This window comes from Balaenoptera borealis, assembly GCF_965194805.1.
Source record: "Balaenoptera borealis genome assembly, chromosome: 1".
NCBI classification, from domain to species: domain Eukaryota; kingdom Metazoa; phylum Chordata; class Mammalia; order Artiodactyla; family Balaenopteridae; genus Balaenoptera; species Balaenoptera borealis.
Window position 1 is genome coordinate 45,887,733 of NC_138860.1, and position 27,781 is coordinate 45,915,513.

General features: G+C 35.0%; 1 protein-coding gene across 16 annotated transcripts in view; it reads right to left on the reverse strand.

Moving 5' to 3' along the window:
- Window positions 1-27,781, reverse strand: part of SWT1 (SWT1 RNA endoribonuclease homolog) — a 106,899-nt gene that overhangs the window by 77,452 nt on the left and 1,666 nt on the right. For 10 of the 16 annotated variants that reach the window (XR_014247291.1, XR_014247292.1, XR_014247293.1 and 7 more), the window contains exons 2-10: window positions 25,253-25,353; window positions 17,895-17,978; window positions 15,993-16,051; window positions 10,541-11,279; window positions 6,913-6,966; window positions 6,685-6,744; window positions 5,309-5,438; window positions 4,253-4,354; window positions 3,657-3,845 (exon numbers count right to left, since the gene is read on the reverse strand). Coding sequence is in view for 12 of the 16 variants with exons in the window: in XM_082401517.1 (XP_082257643.1) it covers window positions 3,657-3,845; window positions 4,253-4,354; window positions 5,309-5,438; window positions 6,685-6,744; window positions 6,913-6,966; window positions 10,541-11,279; window positions 15,993-16,051; window positions 17,895-17,978; window positions 25,253-25,345 (1,510 nt within the window). In the remaining 4 variants the exon portion in view is untranslated. The remainder of the gene's footprint in view (window positions 1-3,656; window positions 3,846-4,252; window positions 4,355-5,308; window positions 5,439-6,684; window positions 6,745-6,912; window positions 6,967-10,540; window positions 11,280-15,992; window positions 16,052-17,894; window positions 17,979-25,252; window positions 25,354-27,781) is intronic. The other 6 variants (XM_082401509.1, XM_082401511.1, XM_082401510.1 and 3 more) reach the window with 6 other exon arrangements.

Genomic DNA, 27,781 nt, shown 5'->3' on the forward strand with positions numbered 1-27,781 from the left:
ATCTTTCTCTCAAAGCCCTCATGAGGAAACAACCCTGCTGACACACTGATTTTAGACTTCTAGCCTTCAGAACTGAGACAAATTTCTAAGTGGTTTTTTGTATTAATTTTTTATAGATTCCATATATAAGTGATGTCACATGATATTTGTCTTTCTCTGTCTAACTTAATCTAAGAAATTTGGGATTGCACTTTATATTCTTTTAAATCTTATTTTAATATCACACGTCATTAACATTTTTCAAAATACAATATTCTCTCATATGGCTACATCATTATATGTAACTTCTCCAATTGTTAGACAGATTGTTTCCAATTTTTTTGCTGCATAAATCATGCTGTGATGAACATTATTTATATAAATCACTGTGAGCAACTCTGATTATTTCTTTAAAATCATTTCTAGAAAGAGAACCATCTCTTTTGGCTTCTTAATACACACTAATAAATTGCTCTCCTGAAAAGTTACTAATTCATATTCCCAGTGCACTGAGCACTGTGTCCCTATCAAGTGCTGGGAAGGAGTAGCTTTCTAAACATAGAAACAATAAAAGAAAACAAGGAAGGAAAAAGTGAAAGATATAAACTAAAACTTTATACATAAGAAATTAACAATATTAAAAACAGCAAACAGACAGGAAAATATTTGCCTTGAACAAAGGACTGACTAGTTGTACTTCTTCTTTTGTGAATTACCTATTAATAATCTATGTCCATTTAGGGGAAAGGGATTTCTAGTTTTTCTAATCAATCTGTATAACCTTCCCATGTAAAAGGACACAAAAGAATTATCGTCTATTCCAGACCATAAATCATTAAGTAATATATTAGCTCAACCAATCTTCACAACCATTTTTTTCAGGGGGAGGTCGTTTCCCCCCATTTCATTTACTCAGTTTCTTCACCTTTAAATTTCCCTAGGTCAGCTTATAAACCCAGGTCAATCACATTTCAAATCCTATTCTCTTCTCACCATAATGCATACTACATCAAATAAACACAATTTTGAAAAGAGTAAGGACAACACTAAAATTATGGTCAACTAAGGCTATTTTAACATGGACTATCTGCATTCAATTTGTGGCATTTTTCTTTTTTTTAATGGAAAATGCTTGTCTAAAAAAATACATTGTTATAATACTGTGATTACATAAAAGAAAATAATACAGCAAGATAAGCAATTATTAGAGTTAGTGGCAAATGTGCTCGACAGATGTAAAGTGTAAAGACTGTTTTGTTCTTGCTTTTCTCCAAGCAAGTACTTTAATTTCACTCAATAATCCTGAATTAAGTTTTTTCATAAGAATTTCAATTTACCATTAGAATATAAAATATAATTTTATTATGATAAGAATGACTAAGGATATTTCTAAAGGATATCATAAAATCACTATCAACAGAATAAATGTATTGAGTACATTAGATTTTATATAAAGAATGTTTTAAATAATCAGTTTGATAGATAACAATGAAACACATAAAGGATTTATCTGACACAGACAATTACACAAATAATCTATCTACAACCTTATAACTAAAAGTGCAATTTAACAAAACAAAGATCAAATAATACCAATTTAAGCTTTAAAGTGAAATATGGATTTCAAGGAAGACCCAGAAATTGAAGCAGCACAGAAGTTTGAGACCACTACTATGATTTATCCTCCTTAATAACCCAAAAAGCATAGACTGAAGAAGTCAAAGTATCGAAAAAGCACATAAAAATGGAAAAATCAAAAGAAACATAACAAGCATCTATAAATAATAAATGTGGCCAAAACATCTATTCTAAAATTAGCTCTTCTAAAATAAGTCTCAAAGTCAATCTATTGAAGGGATAGATATTCCATTTAGGACAAGTTCTTAACATCTCTATGTCTCAATTTCCTCATCAATAAAATGGATCTAATAAGAATTTATCTTCCACAAGTACTATAAGGTTTGAATGAGATATTAGCTGTAAAGCACTTAGAAAAGGGTCTGGAGAGTAATGGCCATGTAAGTGTTGATAACTATTATCATCATCTATACAATTATATAATAAAACACAATTTGTATCAACTAACAAAGAAAAACAATAAAAGATTAAGAGTAAAAAAAAATTCCCACCTCTTCTTAAGGATTGGGGCTTTACTGAAATGATGGTTTAGATCAGGGGTTTTGTTAGCTGCGTGGCTGTTGTTTTAAAAAGTCCTATCTGTTAGCAACACACACCAAAGTACTACAGGCGTTCCAGGAGTTGGGGGAGAAGGGGAAAAAGAAATGAGAGAACAAACAAGAATGACAAAATGTTGAGAATCACTGAAAATGAGTGAGAGGTACATAGGGATTCATTATATTATATTATATTATATTATATTATATTATATTATATTATATTATTCTACTGCCTTTGAAAGTTTTCATAACGGAAAGTAAAAAAAAAAAAAAAAGACCATCTAAGGTGTTCAATTTAATATAATGTGTTTTTAATTCTAATATTTTTAATATTTTCTTAACTCTAGTAAGTGATTTTTTTTTAGTGGTTTCCTTTAAAAGCTCTTAAACAGCACATGATGTTCCTACTCAAAATGCATAAGCATTGTATTTGGAATATACTAAGAGCTAATAAATATTTGTAAAGGGAATAAATAAAGGAATTAATGGGAGAGGCCCTTTTTCTTCAAAGATTTAAGACTAAACAGCTATGCCAAAAGCCTTCTCAGGGTTAATTTCATGATTAGATTCATCTAAAGATGAATTCTTTCATATCCTATGGTGAATATGGATACAGTAGACAACATAAATCCATATTTAAAATAATATAAATCTACATATACAAATATTTCTGAGTTGGAAAGAAACAAATTTTTAAAGAATGAAATATATCCTCTAAATGTATGTATAAACTCTGCAGAGGTAACAGTGTTGCTTTACACACAGATCTTTTTCCAAATAGTTATATAAAACATGAAGAACAACGGGTGGGATAGGGAGGGTGGGAGGGAGACGCAAGTGGGAGGAGATATGGGGATATATGCGTATGTATAGCTGATTCACTTTGTTAGAAAGCAGAAACTAGCACACCATTGTAAAGCAATTATACTCCAATAAAGATGTTAAAAAATAATAAAAAAATAAAAAATAAAATAAAAACATGAAGAACATACTTAGGTTCTAAGATTTTTAAATGACTAAAAAAAAAAAAACTAATATGGAAAAAAAATCAGGAGAAAATCTATAGACCTCTATAATAAAAATACCTCCTTATTACAGGTTCTGACAAACCAGAGGTAAACAGTGCCTGCCTCTGCATTATATTAACTGCATGCAGTAATGATCAGAAACATAGATCACTTACTGGCCTCATCACTCAACATGGTATTTTAAAAAAAGAATCCAAAGTACTGTAATATAGACAACTATGCATACAGAACTATACAGTCGCTCTCTGTGAAATATGGACATAACCTAAGAAGGTCTAGGAGAAGCAGAAAAATAAAAATCAAAGGCCTCCAAACCAAGCCTAACAGAATATGCCAAAGCATCACTATGCCCTGCCATTTCACACTGTAATACTGTTAATTTTTTTTAAAGTTCTGCACCATTTCCCTTCATTAATGAGTCAGCATCCAAACAAATCTTTATCAGGAAGCAGCCTGAGAGAACAATACTTACAAAGTTTTTGAGATGCAAGTTGTATTGATTGACCCCATAGCTTTCTATCTTGATTTTTGAGACTGTCATTGATGAAATGAACTGCAGGTATAGCTTTGTGCTTGGCACGTTTCAGTAATTTTCCTGCCTTCATACGATCCAGCTCTTGCACAACAACCCAGGGAATTATTAACACAAGCCTGTCAAAGCCTAAAAAATAAGAAGATTTCTTACAAGTCAACAAATATGTATTGAGCTACTAAATCAAACTGCTATAGGAGAATTAAAAGTTTTAAAGAAATTCACAATCTAAATGAAGAGATAATACATAAAAATAGGAACTAAAATCATATATAAATGTCAAGAGAATGTTACAAAAATAAATACTACTGGAAATCAAAGAAGAGTAAGTTTAGAAGCTAGGTTAACCTGTAAAGGCTCTTTTTTCTTTTTTTAAACTTAAGTTGATTATGCTTCATATATATATACACACACATACTTAATAGCATATCCAAATGGAAATAAGTTTGTGGGGGGGGAAAAACCCACATCACTGTTAATATAAAGTATCAACTCAAATAGGAAAATCAGAATCGGTAAATGTGTTTTATAAATACCTTGGATTTCTGTTGTCTTCAAAATTCTAACAAATTTGAGATGATTCATCAGTATATTTGTGTCAACAACAATTAAAAGCTTTTTGTCTGAAGCAGTATTTGCTAGAGAAAAAGAGCAAAGTGAGGATTTCATGACATTTGATAACAGACTTGTATAATAACTACAATTTTGATATCATAGAACTTTGATAGCATTCTTAAGGCAGTACTTTAGACAATAAAAACAAAAATGCATTTACTCCAATTCTTAAGAGAAAGAACAGTAATCAGTGTTTAATTATCTACCAGTAGAATATTGTATATTGCTTAAGGGTGGATTTTAAATCATAAATTAACTTGCACCAGCAGTAACTATGTTGCCAAACCCTGTACTTGATCACTGGTAGTTAAGTACTTAGGAATCATAAGCTAATTTTAATGTACTCTGAAATATAACTGAAAAGACAAATGTGTAAAAGAAAGAAAAAAGATAATACTAGCACTGTTATTTCATAGGGTCATGTGAGGAACAGATAAGTTGATGGATAGGAAAACACTTAATAAATTGAAAAATGCAATGTGAATGTAACATAGCATTACTATTTTTACAAATACAATTCAAAACAGTACACTAACATATTTTGGGTAATATCTATCATTATCTTCTCCAAGGAGTGAGAATAATCACAATTTTACTATATAAATAAGAAATCCATGAATATAATACCTTTGAGCAATTTGCATTATTTCTGATCAGTGCTTTACAAAGCTGAAATTGTTAAAAGTTATGATTAAGAGCAAAAATAAAAGACAGCTCATAACTCTGATTACTGCCCCTTGGCAAAAGGAGAAAGAGAAAATATGTCTAACTGCCTAATAATGTGAGATATATAAAGCAAATGATGATAAGACAAATCTTAGACCGGATTCCTATAGCTAAAAGAAATATACTTTATTATTTCGAATAAGCACATTTTAACATTTTTCCTCTAAATATTATAAAAATTGAATGTCGGCACATTAATTCTTAAGAAAACATAGGAGATCATAAAACTGTCATATGTATATAGGATATACCAGAAGAGGAATGTACATCATCTTCCACCAAGTCAATCTCCATACTTGTTAACTCTCCAGAATGTGGAACCACAGGTAAATCCACACTTTTTCCCATACGTGCAGCGTGAAGTTCTTCTACTATCTGCATCTAAATTGCAAAAGACCCGCAGTAAAATATTTTGAATTATTTTCTCTGCAGATTAATAAGAGAAAAAAGCAATTAATTCTTAATTAATTCACTTAATATGAGATAGTTTGCGGAAAGAAAAAAATTTACAAATATGTGAAAGCCACATGATAAAAGAATACAGATTTATAAACATACACAAGGTTTCTAATATAGCTCTTCTCTTCTTACTTTATTATTTCTGCAACCTCAGGCAAGCATATTATTTAACAACCATGGGTCTCAGTTTACCTACACAATAGGAATATTAAATATCTGTATCCTTTTAGTATTTTTTGTAAGGATTAAATGAAATAATGTGAAGAACCTCACACAGAGCCCAGTACAAAACAGACTTCCAAAATAAGTTAATTCTCATTCCCATTCTCACTTCGAAGTATTTTAGGAGCCAAATATGTTTTTATCTGGATGACGAGCACCTTTCCTAAGATTTCTAAGATTGTTTATGAACCATCAAAAACTGAAATCCAGATCTTAATACCCTTCTCACTTCAGGGAAGTAGTTCCCTGATGTATTCTGATGCAAAGAAATTGAAGTATAATCTCACTTTAGAGCAGAGGTGAGAAATCTTTCTTCTATCAAGGGGCACTGACCCAAAAGACATAAAAGTATAACTGTCACAAATAAAAAGCAATCAGTATGGTTTTAAAGTCTCCTTTAAATAGAAAAACACAAAGTGTTCTATGAATCTAATTTTAATTTAGAAGCAGGGAAGATAAAATTGCATGCAATAATTCTATGAGGTTCAACCAGGAGATTCTAGCTGAGAAATGAAGCAACAGGTAAAAAATAAATATGTATGTGCCCTCATTTTCATTGAACAAATGTTCATCTTGTTGCTAATTAGAAAAATGAGGCAAAACATGTTAATATCATACTGCATTTTGGCAAGCCAAGGCATAAGCATGAAAAAACATAACATTAATTTAAAATTCATGTAACTTGTGGGCCACAGGCTCCATGCTCTTTATTCAAAACAGATTAGAGGTTATTAGAAAAAAAGGCCAAAAGGTGATAAAGTAAATGTAAATACTTCTCCAAATAGTTTTTCATGGCTTCATAAAAACTTATATATTGAATTAAGCAGAGACATCACTGTTATTTTCATACTATCAAGGTTTTTATACTCATTATATTTTATTTAAATAGGAACCCTTTGACTTAATTTCATTAAAAATATTCAAAGTAAATAAATATATCAGTAACCTCTTGATCTGTATCTTGAATACTTTCAAGTGACACTGAAGAACATGGTGCTTCAAAACTCTGAAATGAAAAGTAATTTTATTAGTTACGAAGCATATACCTAGAGTAAGGTTTTTCAACCTTAGCACTATCGACATTTGGGATCAGGTAATTCTTTGTTTTGGGGGCTATCCTATGCGTTGTAGGATGTTTAGAAGTATCTCTTCCCTCTACCCACTAGATACCTACCCGCTCCCAACCTTGACAATCAAAAATGTCTCCATTCCTTTGCCCAAGCAATTTCTGTGGAGTAACAGAGATAAAATCTGATTGTAAATGGAGTTGAAGAGAAAAGGATTTATACTTCAGTTTAAATACAAGTAAACTATGTTGTGTGGGGGTACATACTTAAACAGTCACAATAAAAAGAAAAACAATGAACTGAAAAAAAAAAAAATGTCTCCATCAAGTCAGTTGCCAAATGCCCCCCTAAGAGGCAAAACTGCCCCCAGATGAAAAATTGCCCCTAGAATAGAAAAGCCTCATTCTATTAAGTTATGAAACATAGCAGAAATTCTTTAGGGTTTACTCATCTATATATATACATTCTTAAAAATACTCGTTTTCTAGGATAAAACACGTCACCCTAAAAAAAAGAACAACCATGGCAAAGGTAAAAAGAGCTGGCCTTTGGTGGTGGGAAATTTTTATCCAGGAGTAAATGAGCCATTTATAAAAGTGACATGACAAAACAAAGGGAACTTGAAGATTATTATATGGCTGAGGGAGGAAAAGCTGAAAAATGTTATCATTTATGGGTGTTTTATTTTTTGTCTCCTAGCAAAGATCGAAAATCTCAATTTTTCACTGGCACTTTTGGTGAGTGGATGAGACTTACTCAACCCTACATACAGGTGACAAGAAACTCAGCAAAAGCCACTACTGAACCAAATCATCTTCTAAGAATTCTCCAAACACCAAACTCACCAAACTTGTATTTTACAAGACACTGTATAAAAATTAGACCCTCTTTAAACAAGTGTATCATATGTTGCTTTATTGGGAATTCAGCTTCTACCCAAACTACCCAACATCAATCTTCACCTGATACAACACCACATACATCACACACATAGGCCCATTATAGCTTTACTATTCCATGACCCTGGGTTTTATAATGCCTTTTCCACCTGACTTTAAATCTCACTAGAGCTTTAGGTTCTTTTCAGCTAAGGAGTGCCAACCAAGCTAGAGATTATTATAGAACTTCCTGCAACTCCTGACATTTGAAGTCTTTTCATTCTTTTACTACTACCCTTCACTCTCTTTGACCACAGGTCACTTTCAGTGATTTCAATAAATTTTCTGTTACCTCCAAATCCAGAAAAGTTCGTGTCAGTTTTCCTGGAAAACCTCCTCCTTATTATAAAAGAAAGTCTTAGTGGGTGTTAAATGTTTGCCTTCCCCTACCATACTTTATTAAATACATGGACCGGGATAAAGCCTTCCCTGGAGATGACAAAAGGGAATGACAATAATGATGGTATAAATGGTTTTATCTGCTAGAGTGATTCCAAACTAAAAACCTGATTATACTGCTTCCTTGATTACATTTCAATGGCTCTGTACTATCTACAAGATAAAAAACAATCTTTCCCATGAGAGATAAAGAAATCCATTTTCTGGACCCTCGCTTCCTCTCCAACTTCCTCTTCTATAGATTCTCTACACATCTCAACTCAAGTCAAAATGAACAACTTAAGTGCCCACGTAGGGTCTTGCCATGCAATTTCATAACTCTGGGCCATTACACAACTGATCCTCTCCCCTGACAGGACAACACTTCTATTCTTTGCTCTACACATTTTTCAATACCAAGCTTAAGAATCCCCACCTTAATAAGCCCTTCCTTAACTCACTCCCAAATTTATACTAATACCAGCCAAATTCCTAGGGCTCTAATATTTACTTCACTGTATTTGCAATTGTATTTGTTTACTAATCTACCTCCCTGGGAACTTCTTGAGGGTAAAAAGCATCTTATTCATCTCTAAATCCCTAGAACCTAACACATAATCGGTATCTTTAATTAATGTTTGATAAACTGATGAATCTCTACCCCACAGACTCATAAGAATTAAGTGGGATACCGTTTATAAAAGTGGCCTATAAACCACAAATCTCTAGAATATTAGTTAGCAATGGTGAGGGGAGGGTGCAAACTGAGAAGGGTCTGTATCAAAGGACTGTAAAACCTAAGAAACAAAATAAGTCACTTTCTCCTAGGAAAGCATAACAGGATTACTAAATCCAGAAAATACAGTTATTTCTTTGTAAGGTACACTCATTATTTTAGGAAGATAATTATCTACTGAGGAATTTATGAGGAAAACAAAACAACAAATATAATATTAAGATGATTAGCTACTGTCAATAATATGCTAACGATAATATATTCAAGATAAGAACAATATTTACTTGCTGTTCCTGTGTCTACATGACTTTGAGTCAGATAAGACTGCTATCAAAGGAATATAAAGAGTTTTAATTCCAATAACTGAAAAGTAATCATGCAAAAATTGCTTCCCCTACAACTTAATATTCATGCTATGCATCTCTTTTGGTTTGTGTAGTAATTCTACAGAGAGCAAAAAAACCTATAAGATGCAGTGCAGGGATTTCTCATACTGTTCCTCAGATGTACAGCACGAGGGGAACACCAAACAATGATACAAAGATGTCTGTTAAACATACTGGAAAGTTCAGATTCCTTGCTTGCATGCTACTCTACAGAACTGGTTATAGAGCACAAGAAGAAAACTGTAGCTTTCCTTTGAGAAAGCAATAAAAAGAACAAACTCAATTTTTTCCTTCTTTGGAGTCCTTCAAGTTCAGTGAACAAAGAGTACTCTCTCTCAAGCTCTACTGGCCTCCCTAGTTACAACCCCTCCATTTTTCAAAGGAAGTATCTTATACTACACTCTGTAGTCTTGATTCCTAAAGTAGGTAGGCTCCACCACCGCCTGTTTTTAAGCAGTCTCTAAATTTCAGAACTTCTGAAGTTCCAAAGTTCTAAAAGTTGTCTTAAAGGTATCAATAAATAATGTTATTTGCCATAGAAACAAGGCTGTAGCAATTAGGTTCTCAAATTAGTCCACAAATGCTGACTTATTACATAATTTAGAAGCAAAACAAGGTATGCCAAGCCTTCTAGCCTGGATCTCTGTACACATAGTTCCCTTTGCCTGGAACATCCCTGCTTCTCCCATCTCACTCCACCTTGTCTGCACCTGAATAACTCCTATTCAATCCTCAGTTCTCAGTTTAATTGTTATCCCCTCCAGTAAACCTTCCTGAATTAATCCCTCCATGGCGCACCAAGGCCATGTTAATCCCCTGCTGTGTATTCCCATATTAGGTGATAAGTACTGATCAGACCTGAGGTGGCTGTTTCTGTGTCTCCTCATATTAAGTGAGTCTCTGAAAACTAAGACAGTGATTGTGGTGCCTGGCATATAGGGCATTCAAAAAATAATTTGTTAAATGAATAGCTATTTGGAATAATAACCCCTGGATGTTCTATAGTTCCTGGAGTTAGAGAAGAGCCTAAGACTGTCACAGTGCTATTCTGATAGAACAATCTATAATGGCTTCTTTCTATATTTTTACACATTCCCTCCTATTTTGGATCCTTGATACTTGCCAGGATAGCTTCCTAAGGAAGTTGGAATTATCGTGGTAAAATAAAAGAATCAATATTATCTTCCTGACTAAATAGAATCAGCTCTGTATGATCATTATCTATAATAGAAACAACACAAACCTAAGTATATTAAAACTCTTTGCTAAAGACTATATTCATTTTGCACTACCTTACCTGGGTTAGGATTTCACCAGAACTTGAATCATTACTTCTTTGATGCTCATGATATTTTCCTTCCCACTCACGAACAGTCTGCTTATACGTGGAATCTGAAAATAAATGTTCACTTTTGTGCCTTGTCAAATTTAACGAAACCTGGGAGCCTTCCAGGCATTCTTTTTTCTCCTGCTTAGTCTTTAACTTGTTAGAATCTAAACTGAAGACATTTTCTTCTACAAGCTTCTGGAGGGTTTCACGGGATTCTCCTAGGATTTTGAAATTGATCTTTCTTCTTCTAGATTCGAGGGGTTCCTTAATTATCTTGTTGGACTTATAATCCTGAGAAAATTGGATTCTCTTGCATTTCTCCAAAACATATTTTTCAGAACTGTCTCTAAATTTTTTGTACCTTTCTTTCTTGAGTTCCTTCATCTTCTCCCTCTGAGCAAGTAAATGAGGCCATTTTTTTTCACTTGCCTGGCCTTCAGCTTTAGGTCTCACATCTTTGGCAATCTTAGGACTGCTAAAGTTTTTAATTCCATGGTCCAGCTCACTCTTAACATTTGTCAATTTAATATCTTTAACTTCAAAATCTACACATTTACTTATACCTTTTTTAGTTCCATTTGAAGAAGGACTCTGAGAAATAATTTGATTATCATTTGAGTATGATGTTTCTTGGAGTTTAACAAGTCCTTGGGATGAAGAACTAAGTTTTGGTCTCTTTCTTGGAGTGTCAGTTTCTACATTCAGTCTGTAAAGCAGCACAGAAAACTAGGTTACGTTACAACAGTACATGATAATATGTAATATTGCACTGTATCATTTTAGTTAGGAAATGAAAGAACTGGCCTGATAGGAACTTCATAAAAAGTAAGAAATGGCTACATTAAGAATGAAGTGGAAAGGATTACTCAACAAACGGTATTGGAATAACTGGTTTGCTATTTGGAAAAAAAACACCACAAACATACAGCTTTATATAATACCAGACAGTATAATTTCAAACAGATTAAACACTTAAGTGCAAAATAATTATTTCCATAACTGCTCTACTTCATATTAAATACTTAAAAACCATAGGGGAAAAAGGGAATATTTATCTGATTTCTTAATAGAGAACTTCCTAAACTTAATAGCAGTGGGAAAAATCACAAAGGAAAACAGTAAACGTAAATGACTATTTACTTTAAAACTTTAGCATATTAAAAAATAATAAAATTAAAAGAGCTTGGAAATGGTATTTACTACATATGTGACAGCTTATTAGCCTTAGTAAATAAAAAGCTCATCAAAAAGTACTAAGACTCTAAACAAACATATGGACACCAAGGAGGGAAAGTGGCGGGGCAGGGGTAGTGGTGGGATGAATTGGGAGATTGGGATTGACATATATACATTAATATATATAAAATGGGTAACTAATAAGAACCTGCTGTATAAAAAAATAAATAAAATAAAATTCAAAAAAAAAAAGTACTAAGACTCTAGAATAAGGCATAAACAGAAAATTAATGAAAGAGAAAAAGGGAATAGCTAATAAACACTTTGGGGAAAAAAGTCTGACTTCCCTAGAAGTCACAGACATGCTAATTACAACATACAATTTTCTTCTATCAGATTAGCAAATATTTTTAAATAACATTAAACACCAGCAAGAAATTGTAAAATGGACCCTCTCATATGTTGCTAGTGGAAATGCAAAATGATTTAACAGTTACACAAAGGAATCTGACAATATAATTAAGAATTCTAAAAATGTTCTTATCCTTTGACTTCTTAGTAATTCGCACTTTAGAAATCTATACCAAGGAGGAAAAAAAGCAGAAATGGACTAAAAAATAATAACAGCAAAATATTCAATTCAGGGCTATTTATAAGAGCAAAAAATCAGGTACAAGATAAATGCTAAAATTTTTGAAATGACTAAAAAACATGTCATTCTATCGAGTACGATGGAGTGTCATAGTCATTTCAAATGATGTTTATGAAAAGTTTTCAAAGACATAACGAAACATATTGATATAATATTAAGCAGAGAACAAGTAGGGCACAAACCTGTATACATAATGCGGTCTCAACAGTTTTCTAGCATAGTAAAAAAGCTAGAAAGAAATGTGCTAAAAAGTTTTAGAAGCAGCAATAGCTAGAAGTGATAACATTTTCCTGCTTAATAAAACTAGATATTACTTTGTAGTCAGAAAGAAAGGGGAAAAAAATTCGACGAACCACAATCCATTAATTTCTATCAGTAAATCCTTAAGTGCCTTTTAAGCACCTGTCACTCTGCCGGGCACTGGGAGGCAGCGGAGGACATAACAAATACAGTCCGTACCCCCAATTAATTTACCGTCCAGCAGGGGAGAAAGAGATGGTAAATAAGTGACTTCTCAAATAATTAATTATGCAAGAGCAAACTATAAACATCTCAGAGTTTCTATAGGAGTTTCACCTGAGTCTTCATCTGGTTTTACTTTCTTTACTATCTCTTTCTACAAAAAGACTGCCTATCATTATTTATCTGTTAATAAGTAGCAATAAAACAAAACTTTAATAGGACCCTAGCTTGACACTTAATAGTATATAAGACATCAACTGTATTAAAGAAAAATCAGAAAAACAACAAACAAAAGAAAAATTTTAACACGACCCTGTAGTTCTCTGAGCAGTTTAAAATTCCTATTTTATTTTTTTCTTCACAACAGCCCTGTACTGCATATTTCACAGCAATCTATGCACCATGGTCCATATGGTCATAATTAATAAAAACTCAGCATTATAATACCTTTTAAAAGACCAGCAAAATTCAATCTTAAAGTTACCTTTATCAACTAGTTTTGCAAAATGCTATATTGTGATAATGCAGTTGTATATTTGCAACCCAAAATACTAAAGTTCTGAGATCTTTTTAGACATGTTAGACATATAGCAAATACTTATTTTTTATGAATGACTTAAGCGTAAGCTCAATATCAGCTGAAGCTAAATATCACCATCCTAGATTGAACTCTTGTGATACAAAAATAAATGTGAAATCTTGTCAAAAATTTAATTTTTATAATTAGATTATTTTAAAATTTAGTAACCAAGGTTTTATTTTTATTTTTTTGGCCACGCCACGCAGCATGTGGGGTCTTAGTTCCCCGACCAGGGATCGAACCCATGTCCCCTGCAGTGGAAGCACGGAGTTTTAACCACTGGACCACCAGGAAAGTCCCAAAATTTAGTAACCAAGGTTTTAAAACATGATATACGGCAAGAAAAATAATTGCTCAACATTACCAGTGGCTAGATTACTCCATCAGCCATCATAATGCACATTTAGGATATTAAATCACATACTTACTTTCAACTTAGGTCAAATGAAGAATAAAGTACTTTTTGGTTAATTCTGCCAATAATGGGTACTGCTGATGGCAATATTACCATCTCTCTAATACTAACTGAGATAAAACTTATCTCCTTTTCAACTCCTGGACTTAAAGATTTGGCCAATGGTTATGATGCAATTTTTATTGAAGAAATCCCACAAACTGTGTGCAACTTGACGAAATGCTTTCTGAATATTTTCAAAAGACTGCTGCCTTTGCTTATATTTTTATTGCTAAAAAATTCATGTATATGTACTTAAACCAAGGATCTGGAATTGTGGTAACAATACAATGTAACTGGCTTTCAGAATGACAAAATTCTCTCTGATTTTCCACCTACATCTCAGCTTCCAATGTTTGCACATCAATTTCGGGACCTTCCCTGTAGTTGAATAGGGAGATCTTTTCGGAAGATGCCATGTATCATAAAGAAATACTTATAACCTTAAGGCAAATAAGTTTGTTTACTGCTCCAGGAAGTAAACAACAACCTCAAATGAATCATTTTCTCTGCAGGCAACCAATGGTCATGAGAAATCCCGCATTACTGATATTGATATCTACTAAGCACCGTGTTACAGCTTTCTTTTGTCCAATCAACGTTTCAAATATATACCACATTGTTTAAATGCACGACAAGGTCGTTCGGAAGTATATTGTATGCCATATACTTTTGTCTTTGACAAAAGAAAATTTCACGAGTTACATCTAAACTACTTCACCAACATCTGAAAGTAAATAATCAGAGATTAACAATAAATCTAGATGCTTTGCACTGTTCATATTACTGATATTGTTACCCTGATTAGATGTGATAATAACTCACACAATAGCATGGTCATTGATCACACCTGGGTTCAGAGATACAGAAATGTCATTGAATAAGACATTCAACTATTCAATGATGCAAGGGCTGAAGCCAAGTAGCAGATTTTGAATAAACACTGATGCCAAGTTGAACTTCATTGCATCCTTAGAATAATTTTGATCCTATTCTCAAAATAATTCAACATTATTTTTTCCTCCTTCCAGAGACTATATGAGTAAGTCCAAGGGGGTAGAGTATATAGATCAGAACTCCATTTACACTCTTATACATGGATATAAAATCAAGGCTAGAAAATGTGTTCTTAAGCAAAAGGTAACTAGTGAAAAATCAGGCAGTGTTTTAGAACTTAAATTTTTTTTAAAAAACCAAATACTAGTACAAAAGGCATTAAAAATCTGAAAAATTTAGAAAGTGATAGTCAATATAACATGAAATTTGTGACAGAGTATACTTCAACAGATAATAATATAGAGACAAAGATTCACAAAAAAAAGATGATTCAAAAGAAAAACTGAAAAAGAGTCAGAGGCAAGCTGGATTTTTTGATTTTAGCAAACATTAACTGAGCTTGTCAGGGAAGCAGAAGTTTTATTTATAGATTTAATGCCACTTTAATTGTTTTCCTGTAACTCCTTATTTTCAGAGAAACTTTGATCTTACCAACTTTCATCATGCATTATACTTTTTATACTTATTTACCCCCATTAGTTGGCAAGAATTCCTTCCCCACAAAATTCTCTGAATTTTTGATCCAAAGAACACAGAAAACTAAGGAGAAATAATCTCCATTATTCCTAACACTATTCCCCAATTTCTCTAGTTGTAGCCATAACCTGTTTTTAATTAACATGGTTTTAGAACCTTACCAATTCAATAAGTTACATATTCTCTTCATGGGTAATATGCAAAGATAATTTATCCAAAATTATTAAATCAGCCTCATAATCTCTTCCATTACTATATATAATGAAGTTATATATCTTATAAGAGTGCGTCAAAATCAACTTACTTGAGATAAAAATTTACATTTTATTTGAAAGTAGTATTTACATAGCATAGAATTCTGATAGACTTTTCATTTCACTCAACTTTTTCTTAAATTTATACAAATATTAAGAAAATTAATCATAATCTGTGATTTAGCTATAAATATTTGCATGCAAAACAGTACTAAACAAAATAAAGGATTTTGCGAATCTAAGTATTTAGTCTCACAATTCAAAGCTAAAAAAAAGTGAAAATATATCAAGAAAAAGAGAAAACTTACCTTTTCAGTTCTTGTCTTCTTTTTATATTACAGTACAGAATATGTGTATGATCTGATTTCTGAAAAAAAAAACGATATCATTTAGGAAATATAAATTGTGCACTGGGGAAGGAGATTGGGAGACGGTATTTTTTCCATACCTATGTGTTAGTGAATAGGTTGACACAATAATTTACTAAAAATCTCTCCAATAAACTTGTGAGACAGCTATTATTATCATCTCCGTTTTACAGATAAAGTACCCAAGGCTCAAACAGAGCAAAAATATCCTCAACGTCACAGAGCAAGTTAGTAGCAGAGCCGTGATCTGTAACCAGATCTGTCCACCCTCTCTATTCTACCACCCTGTCTCTCTATGTATTCTGGGGACAAGAGCTAGGCACAAGAAAAATAATAGAGAAAGAGGGTATAGTCCCTGTCCTAAAGAGTTCAGAGTACAGTAAAAGGATAAAGTAGAAAGAAGTAGAAGGATATGTACAAATAACCTAATATAAAGGACATAAGTGTCAAAGCAGTACAATAAACAGTAAGTTGTAAAAAGAGTTCAAAACCTCAAACACCAAAAGTTGGAATGTACCTAGGAAAAAAAGGTAGACAAAAAATATGCTAAAGATTGAACATATATTGAATAAAGATTAATGGGTAAAAGAAAAAGGCATTCTCAGTTAAAAATGCTTAGGCATCCTAAGAAGCTGTAGGCTACTGGTGTAAATTCAGCAAAGAGAAAATAAACTTGCCTCGCTAGAAGCAGGACTGTTTTGAGGAAGAAAAAAAAGAAAACTGGATAGTTAAGGTGTGACCAAATTTAAGATGGTCCTAAATGATAAACTAAAAAAGTAATAGAAGATTTTTCAACAGAGGAGAAATATGATGAAATCAGTGTTTTAACAAGTTTAATAAAGCAAGAATAAATTGCAACAGCAGTTTCATTACATGAAAACAAATTCTTAAAAACCCAACTCTGCATTCATGGAACGTTCACAACTACCTTCTCTTATTACCTAAAACAACTGTGTAGCTATCCTGATATACACCTAACTCCCACTTGAATATGATGAGTACTTCACAACCACCCATGTATTAGGTTAATGTGTTTGGTCTGCTGTCACTGTTTCAAATTACTTGTGAGACAGTGGAAAGAAATCTGGACTTGGCTCTGTTGCTGCAAATAATTTTGTGTCCTTTGACAAGTCACTTAACTTTCTGAATCTCTATTTCTGAATCTGAAAATGCAAACATTGTATGTGCCTTGGCTATCTCAAAATGAAATTGTAAAGATAAATATAACCATATATGGGGAAAGACCTAAAAACTGTCTAAATTTATATTCATGCGGTCTAATCCCGCATAATAGGGTCTATTAGCACAAAGAAACAAAGAACTTGATAAACACTTTTTAGTGAGCAGCAGAAAGAAAAAACTGGTTTTCTGTCTATCGGCTATCAAAAAGTAAGAATAATATAAAGAAAAAACTTAATGGAGGGCTTCCTTGGTGGCACAGTGGTTGAGAGTCTGCCTGCCAATGCAGGGGACACGGGTTCGAGCCCTGGTCTGGGAAGATCCCACATGCCGCGGAGCAACTGGGCCCGTGAGCCACAACTACTGAGCCTGAGCGTCTGGAGCCTGTGCTCCACAACAAGAGAGGCCGCGATAGTGAGAGGCCCGCGCGCCGCGATGAAGAGTGGCCCCCACTTGCCGCAACTGGAGAAAGCCCTCGCACAGAAATGAAGACCCAACACAGCCAAAAATAAAAATAATAAATAAATAATAAAAAATTAAAAATTAAAAAAAAATAAATAATGGAAAAGTAGTGGGGGAATTTATATCATAAACCTTCTAACTGCACATTAAAACTTAAATATAAATAATTTTTAGAGTTAGTTACAGTATCTAAACACTCACCAGTTTTCTCTTCTCTGTTGAAACCGATATTACAGAACAAGCTGAACTAGTAAAATTTGCTGAGGTTTTTTTCTCTTTCTTGTCCTAAGAATGCCATTTGGAAAAAAGGAAAGAAAAGCACAAAATAAAGCACAGCATAAGAGAGCATTATTTCATCACTTATTATAAATCAAGATTCTTTCTACATTAATAATAAATTTCAGAGGAGAACAATGTTTAAGGGCATACAAACATTGGTAAGAGGAAGGAAGACCCAACTAGAAATCAGAAGATGTAGGTGCTCTTGAACTACGGATGAGATGGGATACAGGCGCTACAGCAGAAGGCTGCAGACGACTCAGACAAGGACATTGAGAAGTGGCACTGCCATGGTGGAATTCCGTCTTCCACAAAGCAAAACCATATATCCAGTTATTTTTCAGTGGATCCTGAATTCAATAGACCCAGGACAAACATATTTTGAGTACCTACCATGTATCAAAGACATTATTCTAGACAGTGAGGACAGATTAATGAAAAAACAATAAAAGTCCCTGCCCTCAGGGAGGTTAAAAACTAGTGCAGGTATTTACAAATAAGCAAATAATATATTTAGTGTGTCAGATGATGCTATGGAAAAAAAATAAAACAGAGAAAGGGGTCAGGAAGGGCTGACAGGCAAGGGTGAGGCAGTTGCAATTTTAAACAGAGTAGTCAAAAAAGGCCCCACTGGTAAGTTGACATCTGAATAGAGACCTTAAGAAATGAAGGAACAAACCCTGTGGATATCTAGGGAAAATTTTTCAGTTCAAAGGGAGTAACAGCAAGCACAAAGTCCCTGAGGCAGGAATGTGCCTGGCTTATTGGAACAACAACAAGGAAGCCAAGAAGTGGAGAAAGCAAAGAGAGAATGTAATGGAGATGAGATGGGGAGAGTAGTTCACTTTGTCAGCCCCAGCAAGGACTTCAGCATTTTCTCTGAAGTGGAAAACCACGAGAAAATATTGAGCAGAGGAGTGACATGATCTTACATTTTAATCGGATCATTCTGCTGTTATGTCAAGAACACAAGAAGGCAAAGGTGGAAGCAGGGAGATCAATTTAGAAACTATTGAAATAACCTAGGAAAGCAAGTTCATTGCCTGGATCACGGTGATAGACGTAAAGGTCGCAGTCAGACTCTGCTGGTAGAATTTGCTGATAGATGGGATGCAGGTAGAGCATGATGACCAGGGTTCTGGCCCAAGCAACTGAAAGAATGTTATTGCATTACGCTGGGAGAACTGAGGCTGGACACTTGAAAGATTATAGTTTAAGAAGATAAGAAGGAAGCACAAAGGATACTGCCAAGCCTCAGTTCCTTCATCTGTATAATTGGGATAAAAACAATACCTACCTCACAGAGCTGTGAGGAATAAATAAAATAATGCAAGTAAAGAATGAGGAGGGCGGGGCAAGATGGCGGAACAGTAAGATGCGGAGATCACTTTCCTTCCCACAGATACATGAGAAATACATCTACACGTGGAACTGCTCCTACAGAACACCCACTGAATGCTGGCAGAAGACGTCAGACCTCCCAAAAGCCGTGTGGACGAAAGGCTCTTGGTGCTCCAGCCAGGCATCAGGGCTGTGCCTCTGAGGTGGAAGAGCCAACTTCAGGACACTGGTCCACAAGAGGCCTCCCGGCTCCACGTAATACCAAACGGTGAAAATCTCTCAGAGATCTCCATCTCAACATCAAGACCCAGCTTCACTCAATGACCAGCAAGCTACAGTGCTGGACACCCTATGCCAAACAACTAGCAAGACAGGAACACAACCCCATCCATTAGCAGAGAGGCTGCCTAAAATCATAATAAGGCCACAGACACCCCAAAACACACCACCAGACGTGGACGTGCCCACCAGAAAGACAAGATCCAGCCTCATCCACCAGAACACAGGCACTAGTCCCCTCCACCAGGAAGCCTACACAACCCACTGAACCAACCTTAGCCACTGGGGACAGATACCAAAAACAACGGGAACTACGAACTTGCAGCCTGTGAAAAGGAGACCCCAAACACAGTAAGATAAGCAAAATGAGACGACAGAAAAACACACAGCAGATGAAGGAGCAGGGTCAAAACACACCAGACCTAACAAATGAAGAGGAAATAGGCAGTCTACCTGAAAAAGAATTCAGAATAATGATAGTAAAGATGATCCAAAATCTTGGAAACAGAATAGACAAAATGCAAGAAACACTTAACAAGGACGTAGAAGAACTAAAGAGGAACCAAGCAACGATGAAAAACACAATAAATGAAATTAAAAATACTCTAGAAGGGATCAAAAGCAGAATAACTGAGGCAGAAGAACGGATAAGTGACCTGGAAGATAAAATAGTGGAAATAACTACTGCAGAGCAGAATAAAGAAAAAAGAATGAGAAGAACTGAGGACAGTCTCAGAGACCTCTGGGACAACATTAAACGCACCAACATTCGAATTATAGGGGTCCCAGAAGAAGAAGAGAAAAAGAAATGGACTGAAAAAAATATTTGAAGAGATTATAGTTGAAAACTTCCCTAATATGGGAAAGGAAATAGTTAATCAAGTCCTGGAAGCACAGAGAGTCCCATACAGGATAAATCCAAGGAGAAACACGCCAAGACACATATTAATCAAACTATCAAAAATTAAATATAAGGAAAACATATTAAAAGCAGCAAGGGAAAAACAACAAATAACACACACGGGAATCCCCATAAGGTTAACAGCTGATCTTTCAGCAGAAACTCTGCAAGCCAGAAGGGAGTGGCAGGATATACTTAAAGTGATGAAGGAGAAAAACCTACAACCAAGATTACTCTACCCAGCAAGGAGCTCATTCAGATTTGATGGAGAAATTAAAATCTTTACAGACAAGCAAAAGCTGAGAGAGTTCAGCACCACCAAACCAGCCTTACAACAAATGCTAAAGGAACTTCTCTAGGCAAGAAACACAAGAGAAGGAAAACACCTACAATAACAAACCCAAAACATTTAAGAAAATGGGAATAGGAACATACATATCGATAATTACCTTGAATGTAAATGGATTAAATGCTCCCACTAAAAGACACAGACTGGCTGAATGGATACAAAAACAAGACCCGTATATACAGGTCTGTCTACAAGAGACCCACTTCAGACCTAGGGACACATACAGACTGAAAGTGAGGGGATGGAAAAAGATATTCCATGCAAATGGAAATCAAAAGAAAGCTGGAGTAGCAATTCTCATATCAGACAAAATAGACTTTAAAATAAAGAATATTACAAGAGACAAGGAAGGACACTACATAATGATCAAGGGATCGATCAAAGAAGAAGGTATAACAATTGTAAATATTTATGCACCCAACATAGGAGCACCTCAATACATAAGGCAAATACTAACAGCCATAAAAGGGGAAATCAACAGTAACACAGTCATAGCAGGGGACTTTAACACCCCACTTTCACCAATGGACAGATCATCCCAAATGAAAATAAATAAGGAAACACAAGCTTTAAATGATACATTAAACAAGATGGATTTAATTGATATTTATAGGACATTCCACCCCAAAACAACAGAATACACATTTTTCTCAAGTGCTCATGGAACATTCTCCAGGATAGATCATATCTTGGGTCACAAGTCAAGCCTTGGTAAATTTAACAAAATTGAAATCGTATCAAGTATCTTTTCCGACCACAACACTATGAGACTAGATATCAATTACAGGAAAAGATCTGTAAAAAATACAAACACACGGAGGCTACACAATACACTACTTAGTAATGAAGTGATCACTGAAGAAATCAAAGGGGAAATCAAAAAATACCTAGAAACAAATGACAATGGAGACACGATGACCCAAAACTTATGGGATGCAGCAAAAGCAGTTCTAAGAGGGAAGTTTATAGCAATACAAGCCTACCTCAAGAAACAGGAAACATCTCGAATAAACAACCTAACCTTGCACCTAAAGCAGTTAGAGAAAGAAGAACAAAAAAACCCCAAAGATAGCAGAAGGAAACAAATCATAAAGATCAGATCAGAAATAAATGAAAAAGAAATGAAGGAGACAATAGCAAAGATCAATAAAACTAAAAGCTGGTTCTATGAGAAGATAAAGAAAATTGATAAACCATTAGCCAGACTCATCAAGAGAAAAAGGGAGAATACTCAAATCACTAGAATTTGAAATGAAAAAGGAGAAGTAACAACTGACACTGCAGAAATACAAACGATCATGAGAGATTACTACAAGCAACTCTATGCCAATAAAATAGACAACCTGGAAGAACTGGACAAATTCTTAGAAATGCACAACCTGCCAAGACTGAACCACGAAGAAATAGAAAATATAAACAGACCAATCACAAGCACTGAAATTGAAACTGTGATTAAAAATCTTCCAACAAACAAAAGCCCAGGACCAGATGGCTTCACAGGCGAATTCTATCAAACATTTAGAGAAGAGCTAACACCTATCCTTCTCAAACTCTTCCTCAAAATATTGCAGAGGGAGGAACACTCCCCAACTCATTCTACGAGGCCACCATCACCCTGATACCAAAACCAGACAAAGATGTCACAAAGAAAGAAAACTACAGGCCAATATCATTGATGAACATAAATGCAAAAATCCTCAACAAAATACTAGCAAACAGAATCCAACAGCACATTAAAAGGATCATACACCATGATCAAGTGGGGTTTATTCCAGGAATGCAAGGATTCTTCAATATATGCAAATCAATCAACGTGATACATCACATTAACAAACTGAAGGAGAAAAACCATATGATCATCTCAATAGATGCAGAGAAAGCTTTTGACAAAATTCAACACCCATTTATGATAAAAGCCCTGCAGAAAGTAGGCATAGAGGGAACTTTCCTCAACATAATAAAGGCCATATATGACAAACCCACAGCCAACATCGTCCTCAGTAGTGAAAAACTGAAAACATTTCCACTAAGATCAGGAACAAGACAAGGTGGCCCACTCTCACCACTATTATTCAACATAGTTTTGGAAGTGTTAGCCACAGCAATCAGAGAAGACAAAGAAATAAAAGGAATCCAAACAGGAAAAGAAGAAGTAAAGCTGTCACTGTTTGCAGATGACATGATACTATACACAGAGAATCCTAAAGATGCTACCAGAAAACTACTAGAACTAATCAATGAATTTGGTAAAGTAGCAGGATACAAAATTAATGCACAGAAATCTCTTGCATTCCTATACACTAATGATGAAAAATCTGAAAGTGAAATTAAGAAAACACTCCCGTTTACCATTGCAACAAAAAGAATAAAATATCTAGGAATAAACCTACCTAAGGAGACAAAAGACCTGTATGCAGAAAATTATAAGACACTGATGAAAGAAATTAAAGATGATACAAATAGATGGAGAGATATACCATGTTCTTGGATTGGAAGAATCAACATTGTGAAAATGACTATACTACCCAAAGCAATCTACAGATTCAATGCAATCCCTAACAAACTACCACTGGCATTTTTCACAGAACTAGAACAAAAAATTTCACAATTTGTATGGAAACACAAAAGACCCCGAATAGCCAAAGCAATCTTGAGAACGAAAAATGGAGCTGGAGGAATCAGGCTTCCTGACTTCAAACTATATTACAAAGCTACAGTAATCAAGAAAGTTTGGTACTGACACAAAAACAGAAACATAGATCAATGGAACAGGATAGAAAGCCCAGAGATAAACCCACGTACATATGGTCACCTTATCTTTGATAAAGGAGGCAAGCATATACAGTGGGGAAAAGACAGCCTCTTCAATAAGTGGTGCTGGGAAAACTGGACAGCTACATGTAAAAGTATGAAATTAGAACACTCCCTAACATCATACACAAAAATAAACTCAAAAGGGATTAAAGACCTAAATGTAAGGCCAGACACTATCAAACTCTTAGAGGAAAACATAAGCAGAACACTCTATGACATAAATCACAGCAAGATCCTTTTTGACCCAGCCCCTAGAGAAATGGAAATAAAAACACAAATAAACAAATGGGACCTAATGAAACTTAAAAGCTTTTGCACAGCAAAGGAAACCATAAACAAGACCAAAAGACAACCCTCAGAATGGGAGAAAATATTTGCAAATGAAGCAACTGACAAAGGGTTAATCTCCAAGATTTACAAGCAGCTCATGCAGCTCAATAACAAAAAAACAGACAACCCAATCCAAAAATGGGCAGAAGACCTAAACAGACATTTCTCCAAAGAAGATATACAGATTGCCAACAGACACATGAAAGAATGCTCAACATCATTAATCATGAGAGAAATGCAAATCAAAACTACAATGAGATATCATCTCACACTGGTCAGAATGGCCATCATCAAAAAATCTAGAAACAATAAATGCTGGAGAGGGTGTGGAGAAAAGGGAACACTCTTGCACTGTTGGTGGGAATGTAAATTGATACAGCCACTATGGAGAACAGTATGGAGGTTCCTTAAAAAACTAAAAATAGAACTACCATACCACCCAGCAATCCCACTACTGGGCATATACCCTGAGAAAACCAGAATTCAAAAAGAGTCATGTACCAAAATGTTCATTGCAGCACTATTTACAATAGCCAGGACATGGAAGCAACCTAAGTGTCCATCATCAGATGAATGGATAAAGAAGATGTGGCACATACATACAATGGAATATTACTCAGCCATAAAAAGAAACGAAATGGAGGTATTTGTAGTGAGGTGGATGGAGTTAGAGTCTGTCATACAGAGTGAAGTAAGTCAGAAAGAGAAAAACAAATACAGTGTGCTAACACATATATATGGAATCTAAGGGAAAAAAAAAAAGGTCATGAAGAACCTAGTGGCAAGACGGGAATAAAGACACAGACCTACTAGAGAATGGACTTGAGGATATGGGGAGGGGGACGGGTAAGATGTGACAGGGTGAGAGAGTGGCATGGACATATATACACTACCAAATGTAAAACAGATAGCTAGTGGGAAGCAGCCGCATAGCACAGGGAGATCAGCTCTGTGCTTCCTGACCACCTAGAGGGGTGGGATAGGGTGGGTGGGAGGGAGGGAGACGCAAAAGGGAAGAGATATGGTAACATATGTATATGTATAACGGATTCACTTTGTTATAAAGCAGAAACTAACACACCACTGTAAAGCAATTATACTCCAATAAAGATGTTAAAAAAAAAAAATGAATGAGAATAACAAGTGACTTTTCCTGGGTCAGAAGGGAAGAACAAAATATTTACATATCTCATTTTAAAACTGAGGTGTATTTTTTTCATTACACAAAAATAAACTGTAAAAAAGGGTATCTTTAGGTCAACAAACCAGAATTCTTACTTCTTCATCAACACTGGGTGATGGGGCGGTGCCTTTTCTCTGAGATTTCTCTTTTTTTCCACAAGATTCTTTGCTGGACATTTGGAAAGCTAAAATAAACATCAAAAGCACATTATGTGTGTTTTACCACTGCCACAACAAAAACATTAGAAATTATTCTTTTTTCAGTTCCTTAAAGACTGGAGTTTTACAAAATAATTTCTATATTTTACCCATTCTCAAGGTGACGGGATTCTCTCATTGTTCCACTTTACTTATATTCTCCCTCATAATGTTCTGTTTCCCTCCTTCAGCTTCATCTATTACCTTTTTAGGAATGACTCTCAAAACTATGCCTTTGGCCCTGACGTCTCTCTCAAGCATCACATCACCATTTTCAACTGCCTGCCAGACTGCTGTATTTTGCCCCACCTATATATACCTCAAAACCAGTTAGTCAAAAGTCTTCATTTTCCCAACACATCCTCCGTCACTCACTGAGTGAGACTTCGGGCAAAACGCATACGTTTTTTGAGCCCTAGCTTCATTATATGTAAAATAGAGATAACTCATCCGAGAAGGTTTTTGAAGAACTCAGATGAAACTATGAATGTAAAAATACCTTGTACAGGATAGTACACAGTAGGGTCTTAACAAATACTGGCTTACGTGGTTGTCTTTCTTCTAGACCCTGAGCTTCTTGAAGAGTGCGCTGTATTGAAAACTGAGGTGTTCACAAATGCCTGCTGAGTGAATGAATGAGTGAATTTTTCTTCCCAAGAATATTCATTGCTCATTCTGAGCCACTTCCAACTCTTGCTGATGCAGTCCCTCTGTCCACTTCCCATCCCAGTCTCACTTTTCCAGCCCTGTTCTGGATCAAGTCTATACTGTTAGTTACTGACAGGAAAACAAACAAACACACACACAAACATAGTCATTCCTTATGGTCATAAACACTCTCAAGATAGTGTATACAACCATCCTGTACTGGAACGTAGAGGCCAGAGATTGGGAATATCACCAGGTTTGTTGGGGCAAGAGGATGTAAAAGGAGTCCAGAAGCAAAGTCCAAAGGAGAGTTTCTTGCTGGCAGTGATATGTATTGACACTATGAACGTAACAAAGACTAGAAACCAAGCAACTGCAACTACTCCTGGTCAATCATGATCACACTAAGTGAAGTGCTATAAAAGAATGCTCAATTACGCTAAATCAAACTTTTAGAATGTTTTGATGATTATGGAAGAAAGAATAAAAATGCTGATAGCTAACAGAAATCTAATAATAATAAAAATTAATAAAAGAGTAGCCAACATAAACTTCTAAGAACAAATTCTAAATTACCCAGAAATTTTGCTTTGTAAGATAATTTATGGCAATAATTGAATTCACAGTTGAGCTTCCAGATTAGAGGAATAATCTTCATCTCTCTTTCTTGTTCCAAGGATCCCATTCCATGGGGGGTTTGGGGGGGTGAAGCAGGGGAAGGCATAATGAAAAATAATAACTTCCATGAGATGAACTGCTTAGAGGCAATGGACTGGTTATGTTACCTTTTACAATTTAAACCCATTCACATTGTGCTCTGAATACAAAAAAACACAATTGAACCTGTTACCCATAAGACAAATTGAAAAAAAACACTGCAGATAGTGGACTATCAAAGGAAAAACACCCATATGTGTACTATGACAAATGTTTTATACTCATATTAGTGTGAAATTCATATTGATTCTATGGAAATCAAAATACAAACTAAATGAGGGGAGACTTCCTGTGCTGGCCAGTCTCCAAAACGGCTCCTGATGATCTCTGCTACCTGATAATTACAGTCTTATGTAGTCTCCTCTCACAATAAATAGAGATGACCCACGTAACCAACAGGATATTGCTATATGGTAGTATGTGGCTAGGTCTAATAAGACATTGTGGCTTCTGCCTTACTCTATCTTGAATTGTTCACTCTAGGGAAAGCCAACCACCACATCATGAGGACATTCAAGTAACCCAAAGAGAAGCCCACCAAGGAAGAACTGAGACCTCCTGCCAAAAATGCCAGGCATGTGAATGAGCCACCTTTGAAGCTGATCCTGCAGCCCTAAGCAAGCCTTCACATGGCAGCATCTCTGGTAGGTATCTTCACTGCAGTCTCATGAGACCCAGTGCCAGATATACCCAGAAAGCCATTTCTGAATTCCTGACCCATACAAACTGTGGGATAATAAATGTTTTTGTTTTGTTTTAAGCCACTAAGTTTTGAGATAACTTAGGCAGCAACAGATAAGTAATATACTCAATCTGATTCTTCCAAACTCTGAAGATACCTTCTTCAGGATGTCTCAAGAGCAGGGACCATGCTTAGAAATTCTTATTAAAATTCCCACAGGGGGCTTCCCTGGTGGAGCAGTGGTTGAGAATCTGCCTGCCAATGCAGGCGACACGGGTTCGAGCCCTGGTCTGGGAAGATCCCACATGCCGCGGAGCAACTAGGCCCGTGCGCCACAACTACTGAGCCTGTGCGTCTGGAGCCTGTGC